The following is a 14,961-nucleotide window of genomic DNA, read 5'->3' on the forward strand; positions in this document are numbered from 1 at the left end:
TTAGACCTGACTGAAAATAGGTGGCTTAAAGGACCCACCCTACCAGGATCCCTCTCCCAGATTTTCCATAAACCCTGGGATATTAGACACATTAAAACCTTGGAAATAACCCAGCATCCCCTGGGCAGACTGCCGAGGCCAGGAAGCTCAGCCTCAGCCCGAGAGCGAGGGAGACAGAAAAGGGCCCTGACTAGGGTTTTTCTCATCTTCATCCAACCATTCTGATTCCCCTGACCTAAAGAAAGAAAAGCAATGAAAAGGCATGTAGAGGGAAATAAATCTGCAAAAAAAGCAGGACCCTCTTTACCTACATGTGTCTCAGCTCTACCAAGACACAGAAGTAGAAGGCAACATGAAAAAGAACTCTGTCGCTGACAGCCCTGTTTGAATGGCTGTTCCTCTTCGGGAACCGTGTTGAGAGGAGCTGAGGCGTAGGGGAGAAGTAGAAAGAAAAATGCCTTCACAGACACCCAGCGCTTCAGATCTTCCAAGTTTCCCTCACCGACTCAAGTTCACAACCCCACGGGAAACTGGTGGGGCAGATAGGAGTGGCAAGGGAGAAGGACACAGCTTTAAAAGCAGTTTGTTGTACAGCGATCAAAATCGGGTGCAAAGGGGAAAAAAAGCCATCTCCCCACAGTATACATCTATAGTCCAAACAGAGCCTACTTTGTTAGAAGATTCTAGAAATTCTGCAGACAGCAGAAGTCAACAGAGGTCAACAGAGTTAATTATTTATGAGGTCTCCCTCCCTGTCTCTTTAAAACAAAAACAATGACAAAAACACATTTCATTTTCTTTCCTGATGGATTCACAGAAGCAGCCTCTAGGTTTTGGCTCTCCTTTCTGCTAAACGCTGTCAGCGGGGCCTGCAACAGAAAGCGGGCCACCGGAGCACCTGCGGACTCTGTTTCACAACCAGAGCGAACTGGGCGGCCACCAGCAGTGAGGCCCAGCTGTGCTGACTGATAGGCTAATGTCCCATGTCATCCCTTCCAGTCCATGTCTCTGGCTCAGGGCTTCCCATCTGACCAGATGCACTGAGAGCTAAAAGCTCCAGGAGGCTGCTCCAAATCAGTCTAAACAAAGAGTGGCATTTACTTTACACCACAGAAGCCTCATGCTAAAAGCCTCCTTGAAATTGAACGTTCAACCTGGTCGTCCCCTCTGCTGCCGAGAGGGAAGGGACAGGTGAGGGACCACCCATCCCGCTGGAGACAGCCTTACAGTCCAAATGGAGATGCCTTCGTTTCTTACCTGGGCACACTCCACTTTGGCACACTCCCCAGTCCGGCAGGTCACTTGGCCACGGTCACACGTGCAGAACTCACAGGCCGAGCCCTTCCATATTTCATCCTGGTACCGCACAAGCCCCCCATGCGAGCAGCTTCCAGCAGGAGACACACAGTCCTCGCAGCATTGCCCATGACGCTGAGCCCTTCTCTGACCCTGAGGAAACAGAGAGAACGGCAGGGAAAGGGCAGTGGTCAGGAGGGCGCGAAAACATCCGACCTGATGGGGCAGAAGGACATAAAACACCAACTCTGTGTGCTGTTTTCTTCCCCCACCTAACCCAGCTGAGGCACGTTCCCCTCCCCCTCCCCCTCCTTCCTGGGAAGCAGGTCCTTCCTGCTTCCGAGCATCATAAAAACTTTTGACTCCCTCAAAGGACACACTAGACTAAGAAATGCATTTCCTAAATGACCCCGAATAAAGGTTCAAAAATCAAGCTACACACTCTCAAATACCTTTTCGCATCTTAATGGAGGGCAGGGCTGTTTGTGGCACCTGACCTCACCCCGGTCACATATACACGTGGTGCAGGCATTTTCACTCCACTGCTCACCATGCTGAGTGAAGAAAAGAAACAAAAAAGTGGAAAATCAAATGTCACATATATCAAGTAGAAACACAAGGCACATGACACAATTTTTTATCATAGTTCTTAATTGAGCCATATCGAATGTACTCCTGAGAAATAATATCATCTAGGCAGCAAGAGGCTCTAAGAAAAAAAGTCAATACATGTCCAAAGAGAACTTGGGATTCGTTTGCATCCAACTATATTCATTCCACAGATGCCTTGAGGGCCTGCTCTCTGCCAGACACACAGAGGGCCTGGAACTTCAAGATTAATAGGAAGACCCTGTTTGCTGGCTACTCGATGGTCATTCTTTAGCTCTTCTTTGCTGGGAGACCCAGTTCTCACTGCTACACACTCACGTTCCCAGCTTCCCTTGCAGCCAGTGCACAGACTTGGTCCCAGTCCCAATGGAGGGGACCTCAGGGGAAGTGTGCTAGAGCAGTAGAGTTTGAGGAAAAGACTCTTCTCCCCCATAAAGGAAGAAAAGTCCACCCCTTTCTTCCACCAGGCTTTAGTCATGATTGGTGGAGGACAAACTGCCTGAAGCTGTGGAAGCCACACTGGGGCATGAGGTGACAAGACAGAAAGCAAATGCCAACATGCTGAGGACGGCAGGGTGGAAAGATCAGAAGAGTGAAAATCCTTGACAACATCATTGAGACCTGGATTGATCAACCCTGCAACTGTCCCACCTCTGGGCTTCCTGTTATATGAGATAATAAATGTTTCATTTTAGCTACTTTTAGAGGAGCATTTCTGTTGCTTGCAGCCAAGGACACCATAACAGGTATAGAGGCTCTCTCTTCCAGAAGAAATTAATCTAGCACATATGTAGCTACTGTATTGGACAGCACAGATCTAATATATACAAAAATCCTTTCCCCTTTAGTTATTTTCATTTATACTTCAAGGGACCCGTCTAGAATTTGTGTCATCCATCCCCTAATACTCAGTTCCAGATTCTCTATTGAGAGTCAAAAATCCCAATTTCTATTTGGTTTTCCTTAGAATGACCAGCAAACAAGGGAAGCAGATGGGTTAATTTTTTATATATTCTTTGCTTTTGAATAATGTAACCTTCTTTTGCCTCAGCTAGGCACTCCCAAGTCAGAACATTCATTCATTCATTCATTCAACTTGTTGCACTTACTTTTATTTAGTACGTACCATGTGTTGGGTAGTTAGCTAGACTGCCCCAATAGTACTTTCAAGTTTTCAGGGTCCACCACCCCCAGCTTCTTGCCCTTTTCCCTCTCTCACCTTCCACTCCCATGCTCCCGACCCCACTGTAAGGCAGGGGGACACTGTCTCTGGATATCAGTGCATAAAAGCCAACCAAAGCAGGCAGACATTCCCAGAGCCTCCAACATAAGTGTAAACTGACAGTAACCAATGACAGTCCTTTTTCCCTTCAAGATGTGTGAACAGTAAGTTCACCAAGGTTCATGAACCAGGTACCGCCTGCCAGCACATTCTTTTGTATTTCTAATCCCCTCCGATTTAATTTTTTCACAAAGGCTTCCCATGAAGAGAAGAAAAAAGCCGTTTATGAACTGAGTTACTAATCCTGGCAAAGAGTCAGACGTGGGTGGGGGAGATATGGTGGTTAGGAGGGCAGATGTGTAAGAATGGATGTCAAAACATCTACATGGGGCACATCAAAGCTTACCTCGTAAACTCGGCCAGCTGCAGAGCAGGATCGCAAAGAGCACTGTGGGCAGCATTTCCCAGGGACTCGGACCACAGTTTCATCCTTGACACCCCAAAAGCAGTCCATCAAAAGGTAGTATTAATAAAATCCACAACAGTAGGAAAATTTCACTCACAGCCAACTCAATCATGTGCCTCAAGCCTCCAGAAACAGCAATTTCCTCTCATTTAATATTTATTAGTCACCTGGTGCTTTGATAAGAATGAGCACTTTTCAGGGCAGTGTGACTCTTAAGAAGTTTGCACATTCCTCAAGTCCCATCCACTTCTAAGAACAAACAAAAGCACAACTAATAACAATAATAATAGTACTTCGTGTTTGCCAGGTACTGTTTTAAGTGTTTTACGTGACCCTGTAAAGTAGATGCTCTTATCCCGCCTTCACAAACAAGAAAATTAAAGATCAGAGAGGTTGTGTGACTTGTCCGAGGTCACAGAGCTGACCTGGTAATAGTAAATGGTTGGCAGAGGGACTTCAGGGCATCAACCATTCAACACTTAAGAACATTTACCCTCCTGCTGAGTCACTGCTAATCTCAAAGTGAAGGTATCCCTCCCTTGATAAACTATCTCACTATTCTTTTGCATCTGTATGGGAATCCACACGTTTATATATATGCATTAGGAGGTCCTTAACATGAAAAAAAATCAGTCATGCCCCTAGATATCTAGGAATAAGCCAGTGCAGAGAAATGTGGGTGACAAACACTAAATGCCCAAAGAACCCCTACCGCCTTATTCCTACAGTTTCAGCTCTATCACCTGCACCCCCAGAATATTAGACCCTTTGTCACCACTGCCCTAAGAATTTTCACAGCAACAATCTCCTCGTTAATGCCAAAGAATCAGCTTCTCACTTTGACATCACCACAGCCTTTTGAATGGAAGGAAGGTAGGCAAATTAAAGCCAAGAGAAGGAGGATTAGAATAAACCAAGTTTCAGTGACTAAGAAGTGGTAGATCTTATACAGAAGATACCTCCTGAACAGTTAGCTGCACTTTCTCTTACAAAAAGCAGAGAATGAGATTTTATTATCATGGTTTGCTGTGGAATTCCCTCGGCAAGAAAAGAAGGCTGGTGTACTTTGGGGCATGTGTGTAGGGGGGTGTCAAGTAACCTTAATTTTTCATGGAAAGTTCCAGTCATGCTTTAGTGGCTTTTTTAACCCAATTATACATGATCAGCTAGATTAATGCATTCCTATCTAATAGGAATTTATTTCAAACACCTGAATCACTGGAATTCACATGACAACTATTTTCTCTGCTTTAGTTTACCTTATTTCTTTATAATTCTGTAAAAATATTATGACCATTGATGTTTAATAGAGTATGTGAAAATTGGACATGCGTTGAAATCATTGAGCATTTCTTGACCTCAGAACTCTTGAGTTTAATGAAATTTCAGTGAGGAAGTAAAAATAAAGGTATATCTGATGTCATACTCACTATTCAGTAAGTTTATGGAAGGAAACAATGAATGTTTACAACGTTAAGTAAACAGGGGACAAATGTCATGATCACAAATCTTCAACAGAAATACAGAGGTAGTATGAATCTATCTTATCCAGCATGGAGTAAACCCAAGGACAGGGGCAGAGTCAACTGGAGAGTGGGAGGTATGGGTGGCAGATAACTAACTGTGTAGAGGCTGGTACAGGAAAATCAAGTTTCCGATTCTTACTGGCAATAATTATGTATTTCATTGACAGAAACAAAACCTTTCTTCACAAACAGAGCCCATAAAGGGCAGGGAGGAAAAGCATTTAAAGAGAAAATATCCCATTATGTGAGAGAACTTCTTGACTGAGAATTGAGATCCCATCTGGGCTGGTGTTCTATAAGCAGGACTGGAGAGGCAAGTAAGAAGAAGGTGAGCAGCAAAGTGGGTTAGAGAAACGGAAAAGGCGTTTTAGCTGTACATTTTTGTGGCTATCATACACTTGAATCCTATTATTCTGGTCTTCGTAGAACTGCCCTTCCAAACCTACAGACTACCCAGGGGCTAGTACGCTAGGGACTGATGACCAAATCCAGCCCACCACCAATTTCCATAAACTTTGATTGGAATGCAGCCACATCCATTCATGTACGTATTATCTATGGGTGTTTTTGTGCTATAATGGCAGAGTTGAGAAGTTGTTCCAACTATATGGCACACAAAGCTGAAAATGTTCACTATCTGGCTCTTTACAGAAGAAGTTTGCCAACCCCATGTCTCATATGGTACCCTCAGTAATCACAGGAGTTCAATGCCAAAATAACGTATGATTAATGTCATTACAATTTCGGGTAGGACCACCATTAAGGATATACAGTTGACCCTTGAACAATGCAGAGGTTAGGGGAGCTGACCTCCACACAGCTGAAAATCCGAATATAATTTATAGTCAGCCCTAGGTATCCACGGTTCCTCCACATCTGTGGTTCCGCATCCGTGGATTCAACCAACCATGGATCGTGTAGTACTGTACTATTTACTATTGAAAAAAATCCATATATAAGTGGACCCACATATTTCGAACCACATTGCTCGAGGGTCAACTGATTGAATTATGGTTTTCCATATTCCTTAAATAAAAATACTTATGACAAAGTTTATAGTATGTTATGGCTCAGAGCTCTTGACAAAATATCTTCTCCTGTATCACCTCTGAAGGTATAAAGATGAGATGAAAATTCTACCACCAAAAAGTAGAACAGTCAACCTCCTACCACGGCCGAGGAAGTCCCACTGACCATAAGACTTTCTGTGGCCTTTCTTTGCTTTATAAACCAAAACAGAAATAAGAACCATCATTTCTTCCCAACTCTCTGCCTTCCAATATCAAACACAACATGGGTTTGTTCCCTCAGTGTGCGGCCACTGCAGTTTGAAGCCATTAGAGTGCCATCCTAGCCTTTCAACTCCCTCGATGTCTTTCTACTTAATCAGAGCCCATAATGTAAAAAAAAAAGGAAAACAAAACAAAAAGAGTGGGAAGTATGTGTGTTGGGGGAGGTGGAGGAAGTGATGAAAAGTGGGGAAGAAGACACCCAAATGTAAAGCACAGAGTCACCGAGAAACATGGCGAGAACCCTTGCAAATTGGGGATTACAGTTTTACATTTCATGAATTCAAAATGTAAGGGGGTTGGGCAGTGGAGAGAGAAAAATATCTGATCTCAGTACAACAGAGCTACACTAAATGAAAACCTGCCAGACCCTTGGTCGAGGAAACACGCACCTTTCTTAGCACCTGGCTATGGATCCAAGAAAGGGAATTAGCCAAGGGCAGGCCGCTTACCCTTGCAGCTTTCAAGCACTGGGTATGGACAGATTTCTCTTGACCAAGGCTGAGTAAACAGAAAGAAAAGAACTTGGGGAAAAAACTCTAAAGAGCAATAGAAAGTAATAACATTCTGAAGATGCACAGAAAGAACAGATTTCTGAAAACTAAGTACTGCAGGATCTAAAATAAAAGATTTAAAAGCCATTTTGCAACTTCAGTAAGATAGAAGAAAATGCAGTCTTTATTAAATAGAAGGAAGAAGCGATAAAGAAAGAAAAAGCATTGGGGTTAAAAAAAATGAACCAGTGATAGGAGAAATAAGGACGAATTAAAAGAAAATTAAAGGAAAATCATCAAATTAAAATCTATACTGGAGGCAGTAAACACAAACTCAAGAAGCTCTCTCCATAAAGCAGAGGAAAGACACAAAAGTGAAAATGATGAGAGAGAAAGTGACCAAGGCAGGGGAGCAATCTAAGAATCATAGGTGTTTCTGAAGAAATGAGAATAATTGGAACAGACATGACTAATCAAAGCCGTAACTAAAGAAAACATTTCACACCTGGAATATAGACTGAAAGGGCTTCACAGTATTCTAGGCAAACTATGTGAAAAGACGCCTCACTTGGAAATATCCTGGGAAAATGTTTTAAATATAAAGATGAAGAAACATCCTGCAAGAATTCAACAGAGTAAACTAGCTGAATATAACAGAATAGAAAGCAGAAAAACCTCAGATTCCTCCATGGCACTAAATTCCAGAATTTAATGGAACAGAGTTTATAGGGTTGATATGGGAAAAGATTATAATCTCCTTAAATTGTAGAACCCTACAAATTGTCTTTCATGAATGTAGGCACAATAGAAAATAATTCTCAAACACTTAGTGGCTCAGAAGACATACCAATTTTTATCTTTTTTAAAAAACTCTGAAGATGAAGTTCAATTCACTTAGATTAACCAATATTGGGAATGGGAAAATTGTAGTATTAAAAAAATTGATGGGAGAAAATATTTGCAAATGAAACAACAGACAAAGGATTAATCTCCAAAATATACAAATAGCTCATGGAGCTCAATATCAAAAAAAACGAAAAATCCAGTCAAAAAATGGGCAGAAGGCCTAAACAGACATTTCACCAAGGAAGACATACAGATGGCCAAGAGGCACATGAAAAGATGCTCAACATCACTAATTATTAGAGAAACACAAATCAAAAATACAATGAGGTATCACCTCACGCCGGCCAGAACGGCCATTATCATTAAAGCTAGAAACAATAAATGCTGGAAAGGGTGTGGTGAAAAGGGAACCCTCCTACACTGTTGGTGGGAATGTAAACTGATACAACCACTATGGAAAACAGTATGGAGGCTCCTTAAAAAACTAAAAATAGAACTACCATATGACCCAGCAATCCCACTACTGGGCATATACCCTGAGAAAACCATAATTCAAAGAGAGACATGCACCACAATGTTCATTTCAGCACTATTTACAATAGCCAGGAAATGGAAGCAACCTAAGTGTCCATCAACAGATGAATGGATGAAGAAGACGTGGCACATGTATACAATGGAATATTACTCAGCCATAAAAAGAAATGAAATTGAGTTATTTGTAGTGAGGTGGATGCACCTAGAGTCTGTCATACAGAGTGAAGTAAGTCAGAAAGAGAAAAACAAATACCATATGCTAACACATATAATATATGGAATCTAAGAAAAAATGGTACTGATGAACCTAGTTACAGGGCAGGAATAAAGAGCTAGACATAGAGAATGGACTTGAGGACATGGGGTGGGAGGGAGAAGCCGGGGTGAAGTGAGAGTAGCATTGACGTATATATACTACCGAATGTAAAATAGCTGGCTGGTGGGAAGAAGCCGCATAGCACAGGGAGATGGACTCGGTGCTTTGTGACCACCTAGAGGGGTGGGATCGGGAGGATAGGAGGGAGGCTCAAGAGGGAGGGGATATGGGGACATGTGTATGCATATGGCTGATTCGCTTTGTTGTGCAACAGAAGCTAACAAGGTACTGTGAAGCAATTATACTCCAATAAAGATGTATTAAAAAAAATTGGTGATAATAGTATCAGGAAGAACTCTCATCAGACTGAACATTTTAATGAGCCTACAAAAATGTGGATGGGCTAGGGCTCTGTTCACAAGGCATCTGGACAGAAGCTGAAGGCAAGCAATTTCAGCATGAATTTACATCACACACTAAGGGAACAACCCCTTATTTGAACACAGGAATTTCTCCTTTTGTCAGAGATGATCACTAACTCCTAACATCTGATTATAACTATGCAAACAAATATATCCACATTTGCCTACCAAAAAATTGGACTGAATTCCAAAAGAAATTCTATTGTGATCTTTTGGAATGGTGGAAATATGGAAGATCATTTTCTTTTCTGCTTTTCCGCTTTTTGCAAACTTTCCTTAAGGAATACAGATTCCTTTTACAATTTAAAAAACACTTGATGGGCTTCCCTGGTGGCGCAGTGGTTGAGAGTCCGCCTGCCGATGCAGGGGACACGGGTTTGTGCCCCGGTCTGGGAAGATCCCACATGCCGCGGAGCGGCTGGGCCCGTGAGCCACGGCCGCTGAGCCTGCGCGTCCGGAGCCTGTGCTCCGCAACGGGAGAGGCCGCAACAGTGAGAGGCCCGCGTACCACACACACACACACACAAAAACCCACTTTATATTAAAAATCAAATTTTTCTAAAGCTCAACACCTGGAAATGCATTTCTTCTGATGAACTTGTGTTTTTTTTTTAATGAATGAGTTTTAAAAAATGAATGAGTTAACACATATAAAAGGCTTGCAATCATGCTCAACGATGTGAGCAACTATTGTTTTGTGATTATTATTATACATAAATGATATGTAACTCATCATTTTGGGAGGCGATACAATGTAATGGTTAAAAATATGTCAGGTGTGGTCTGTTGAGGTTGTCATGTATAACTGCCTAGGTTAGAAGCAATGACAGTTCATAACTGTGGTACCTTGAGCAAATTATTTAAACTCTGTATCTCAGTTTTATCTACTATAACGTGGGATGATAATAATAGTTCCTACTTCATAGGGTTGTTACGCAAATTAAAAACTCTTAAAATTAATGATTAGCACATAATATATGCCCCCAGTGTGGGGATGGTGATGGGCAGATGGTGGCGGTGAGAATGTTTCCAACAAAGGCGCTAATTCTACAGCACCTCTTTATATCATCAGAACACCCAATGGTTAACAGTGATATTAAATCAAGAAAAATGGTTTAAATAGCCTGACAGTTGTTTTTTTTTTTTTGCGGTACACGGGCCCCTCACTGTTGTGGCCTCTCCCAGCCGCTCCACGGCATGTGGAATCTTCCCAGACCGGGGCACGAACCCGCATCCGCTGCATCGGCAGGCGGACTCTCAACCACTGCGCCACCAGGGAAGCCCAGTTGGGTATTTTTTAATGTCAAGGCAAAACTATAGACTTGATGCAAGAGTGATTAAGATCAATCTATTTCCAAGACTTCAGAATGCTTGCATAGCAATTAGCTCTAAAGTATGGCAACAAATTTCATCTTTTTAAGTTAAACAATGCAAACTATAAGTGAGTACTGTTAGAAGCCAGAATTTATCTTTAACGTTTTTTTAGAATGGGAACCAGTACTTTCAATTATTCCAAGCTAACCTCTGATATGCAGTCAGGGTTAGGTTTTTAAAGACTTAAAGCAGAAGATTCACAATGGAGTGTTTCCTCTATCCATCCTCCCACCTCCCTTATTGTAATGGTGGCAAACTGCTTAATTAACCTTCTTACACAAGGGGACTAAAGCCTGAAATGTGTGAATCAAAATGCCCCAACACTACAATATCTTCTGAATGTAAGATATTATGCAACTCTACCAAGAAACTCATTTGTAATCTGAAAGCTAGGACAAGACTTTGTGATGAATTGAGAGGTGTGACATGTGTGCAGTAGTTGCTGTAGTGTGGGTAATACAATCTAGTCTTTAAATTGATACATTTTCCCTTTATTTGGCATTTAGCATTTCTTGCCTAATTGCCTTTTGTCTGCCTTTAAAAATATTGCCCAATTATCACAGTATGCCATGTTATTGATTTTGTTTTATTTGACACAAAGTACTGCTCTGTATCAACTGAATGTTGGCTTGCAGCTTTTTCTTAGATCAAAAAATGAGCTATTTTTCAACTGGAGGCAAACTCCTTTCATGGTTATCTGTCAACCGCTAAGAAACATCCATAGGAGCTACTGGAAGAAGAAAAAACTACAAAATACCATGTACACCAAATTTATTTGCAATTGATTTTCTATTGTAAATCTGTGTGAAGAGCCTAATGTTGTGAAAATCAGACCAGCTTTAAATGAAGAACAAGGTCCCCCTATTTTAAACCTCCCTGGAGAAAATCCTTTCATAATTTGAATCATTATCTAATAAAAATTAAATAAGGCACATCTGGATAATCAGGTTCAAAGACACGCATATGTCTTTAAAAAGCAGGCTATACCTATGCATTGAAAAACAATAACAACGCTGATCATCTTACTGAATTTTCCAGATGTTCCGCTTCACATTTTTGGAACATCTGCAACTAGAGTTTGGCGGGCTTCTTTATGCGTACCCTGAAGGCTCAGTTTCATTATGTAACAATTAGCCTAAATGGCTGGTAATTAGACCTATCTGTAGCATCTAAGGGTAAAAGAAATCTCTCAGGGGTGGTCTCTAAAAGTATAAGGAAAATAAAACCGCCTTTGCTTCTTGTTCTCAGTACTTCCGAGGTCTGCCTGACAAAATCTCAGAAGAGACTCCAAGTTCCTGAACAGTGAAGTTAACAGCCTGTGAAGGATCCATTCTGAGGCTGTCTTCCTTACCTGGTTACAAAACAGAGGATGACACTGAGCTGCGAAGCACTGGGCGACCCCATTTCTACACACACACTTGGCGCACTGACTCAATGGCCAGTCCTCCCCATCCTGAAACACACGGCCTTCGTAGGAACAGGGTTCTGGAAGGTCAGAGCAATAAGAATTACTGGGGGGATTGCACTTGCTGATCCCAGGGCTGACTGCATGCGTGTGCAGCCAGTGCAGTCACACAGGGCCCTGTGCTCAGGGGCGCAGTGCAAACAACGGGGCCCCGTGCTTGGGGTATTGCTCTGCAGTCACTGTATGGAATTCTTAACTTTCTCTCTGAGTTTCATAAGTGAAGTCTGGTGCGACAGGTAGCATGTGCTAGGGGTTTGGGGTCTCACTCATGCGTGGCCCTACCTCCCCGCTGCCTCCTTGCCTTCTGGGTTCTCAGGAGCCTGGCCCCAAATCCATGCCCAGTGAAAGCTGCCACCCTCCAACCATAGCAGGGACCTGGGTGTGGGTGACTGGGGAGTGCATGTACCCTAAGCACCAAGTAGCGGGGGGACCCGGGGCACCTGTGGGGGGGGGTCTTACCCACCCAGCAAATATCCCCGTGCCTTAGGGAGTGTGACATGAATAATAAATTAAAAACAGGACAGGTTGCAAAAACCATGGAAGAAAATAAAAGCTTTTTCCCGCTGCTTTTTGAACAAAGGGCCCTGCATTTTTATTATGCACCCAGTAAATTATGGAGTTGGTGCTGCCTGATCGTCTAATCTCTCCAGGCAAAATGCTCCCAATAGATCTTTCTCATGGACAGCCAACAAGAAAGCACCCTAAAATGTAAGAAAGGAGCCCACAAACCCAGACAGCCCACTCTCTACCCTATCCCTAAACTCTGTTGTTGGAGTATTTTTACTTGTAGGGTTATTTGGCCCAAAGCAGCTGCCTGTCCTTTTCTGGTTGATGACATCTGAAATGCATGAGGAATGCATTCTACTTTCATCCTTTCCTAACCATACTTTTTAATCCCCAGAAGGGTTCTCCAGGGTAAACAGTCACCAGGAATGGAATAACTGGGGATCAGAAAGAAACCAGAGGTCTTTTTAAAGGGAAAAGGCAAGGATAGAGTGTAGCTTCCAGGTGCTATTTAAAGAGAGTAATTTTAGCTATTATACTCCAGGAGAGAATATAATACAGAAATGACAATAATTCATATTCACCATGAAGTAAACACTACTTAATTATAAAAATGGAAAGGGACATATATCCCTAAAATGTAATAAAAGGGTACGTGATCCAAGCATGGATTCTAAGGAGAGGGCCTGGAAGCATGCCCCTGGCTTGCTGAGCCATGCCTTGGTTTGCAGGCAGGCATAATCTCCACAGCGAAGAGGCCATAAAGACAAATGAAATACCTGCTTCCTACTTGGTGTGTCGTGGAGAAAGATGTTATGTCAACTGAAAGACCAGCCAGCAGAATGAGTGGTAGTGTTACTACATGATGGAGAAGTGATTTGTTCGTCCTCTCCACCGAGAGGCAGGAGGAACTATTAATACCTTGGCCTTATGCAACCACAGCAAAGGGTCTTGTCCTTCCTCCCTTTCCTTCTTAGGAGCTATGAACACAGAGGGATTGCATCTGGCCAAGGCAAAATAATAAATCAGAGAGTCTCAGAATCTCAAGTTTGGAATGGAGCTCAGTCTCTGCAACATTGCTTCTGCCACGTGCAAGGCTACATCTCAGTTCCAATAAGGAATGGGGTTAGGGATCTTTGTACCACACTGAGCAAGAAAGAGAAGAGTTGGGATGTCACCAGGTGAACCTCAAAGGCAAAGAGGGTCTCTCTCTACAAGCTCATACTCACTCCCGGGGCCCACACAGACTGGGCAGCAGCTTCCTTCAGGGATGAATTCCAGCTCCTGGTGTCCACACAAGAGTGGTGGGCACGGTCGGGAGGTGCATCGGACTTCCCCATGAGTGCAAGAGCACACACTGCATGGGGAGGAGGCCCACTCTGTCCCATGCTGTGCGTTAGGGGAAAAAAAAAAGACAAGAAAATTATTGTCAGAATATAGGCTTTCATCTGACCAAACAGAAACAAGCCTTCTCTTAAACAAATGAAGGATGGAGCTCAGGAGAGATAGAAGGCTCTAGGCTTGCAAGGCTGAGACCAGGGTTTGCAATATTCCAAGTCAGAGACCTATTTTATTTTATTTATTTTTTTAACATGTTTATTGGGGTATAATTGCTTTACAATGGTGTGTTAGTTTCTGCTTTATAACAAAGTGAATCAGTTATACATATGTTCCCATATCTCTTCCCTCTTGCGTCTCCCTCCCTCCCACCCTCCCTATCCCACCCCTCCAGGCGGTCACAAAGCACTGAGCTGATCTCCCTGTGCTATGCGGCTGCTTCCCACTAGCTATCTACCTTACGTTTGTTAGTGTATATATGCCCATGCCTCTCTCTCACTTTGTCACAGCTCACTCTTCCCCCTCTCCATATCCTCAAGTCCGTTCTCCAGTAGGTCTGTGCAGAGACCAATTTCAAAATTGAGTTGTATTTTCCTTTTTTATCCCTAAAATTTTACATTTGAAAATTTCAGAGAAGCACAAAAATAAAATAAAAATGACCCCAATCCCATCATTTAAAAAATTCTATGCAGACCAAAGTAAAATATGCACACATACATGTATATCTACTGAATTCTTTATAATAGTTATATTATTTTCAATATAGCTCCCACTCTGTATTATGCTTTTATTTTTTTTTTTTTGGCCTTTACTTTTTACCCTGATGAGTTCCCATATTTGTGTTCTCTCTCTCTCTCTCTCCCTTCCCCCACCCCTCTTTCTCTCTCTCCCGTTCCAGTGATCTTATGGTCCCAGGGAACCTGTCATAGCCAGCAGGAGGCACCTGGTCCAAATTGTAGAGCAAACTCATTCCTGGTGAGGGTGTCCATCTACACACACAGAATGTCCCTAGCCCACTTTAGGCTGGGATATGACATTCCCAAAGCTGGCACTGTATCAGTGATCTAACAGATCTATGTTTTGAGTTATATGATTTACTAAGCACCAAAAGTATCTAAATGGGCCACTCTCAGATGTGATGCAGAGTGAGGGCAGGGGTAAACCCTGAATGTAAAAAGCTACAAGTATGTTGATTGCTTGGGGAAGTAGCTGTCAAAATACGTTATGTTCTCAATGGCAGAGTGGAATGGTGGTGGCCTT

The 14,961-nt window shown here is 42.6% G+C and overlaps 1 protein-coding gene across 1 annotated transcript in view; it reads right to left on the bottom strand.

Moving 5' to 3' along the window:
* The window catches only part of FRAS1 (Fraser extracellular matrix complex subunit 1), a 463,438-nt gene that overhangs the window by 251,534 nt on the left and 196,943 nt on the right, over positions 1-14,961 (bottom strand). Inside the window, exons 5-9 of the mRNA XM_029235334.1 lie at positions 13,593-13,752; positions 11,746-11,879; positions 3,534-3,617; positions 1,749-1,850; positions 1,258-1,449 (exon numbers count right to left, since the gene is read on the bottom strand). Of these exons, the coding sequence (XP_029091167.1) occupies positions 1,258-1,449; positions 1,749-1,850; positions 3,534-3,617; positions 11,746-11,879; positions 13,593-13,752 (672 nt within the window). The remainder of the gene's footprint in view (positions 1-1,257; positions 1,450-1,748; positions 1,851-3,533; positions 3,618-11,745; positions 11,880-13,592; positions 13,753-14,961) is intronic.

Source organism: Monodon monoceros, unplaced genomic scaffold (genome assembly GCF_005190385.1).
Source record: "Monodon monoceros isolate NGI ecotype Baffin Bay Population unplaced genomic scaffold, NGI_Narwhal_1 Super_Scaffold_20, whole genome shotgun sequence".
In the NCBI taxonomy this organism is placed as follows: Eukaryota; Metazoa; Chordata; class Mammalia; order Artiodactyla; family Monodontidae; genus Monodon; species Monodon monoceros.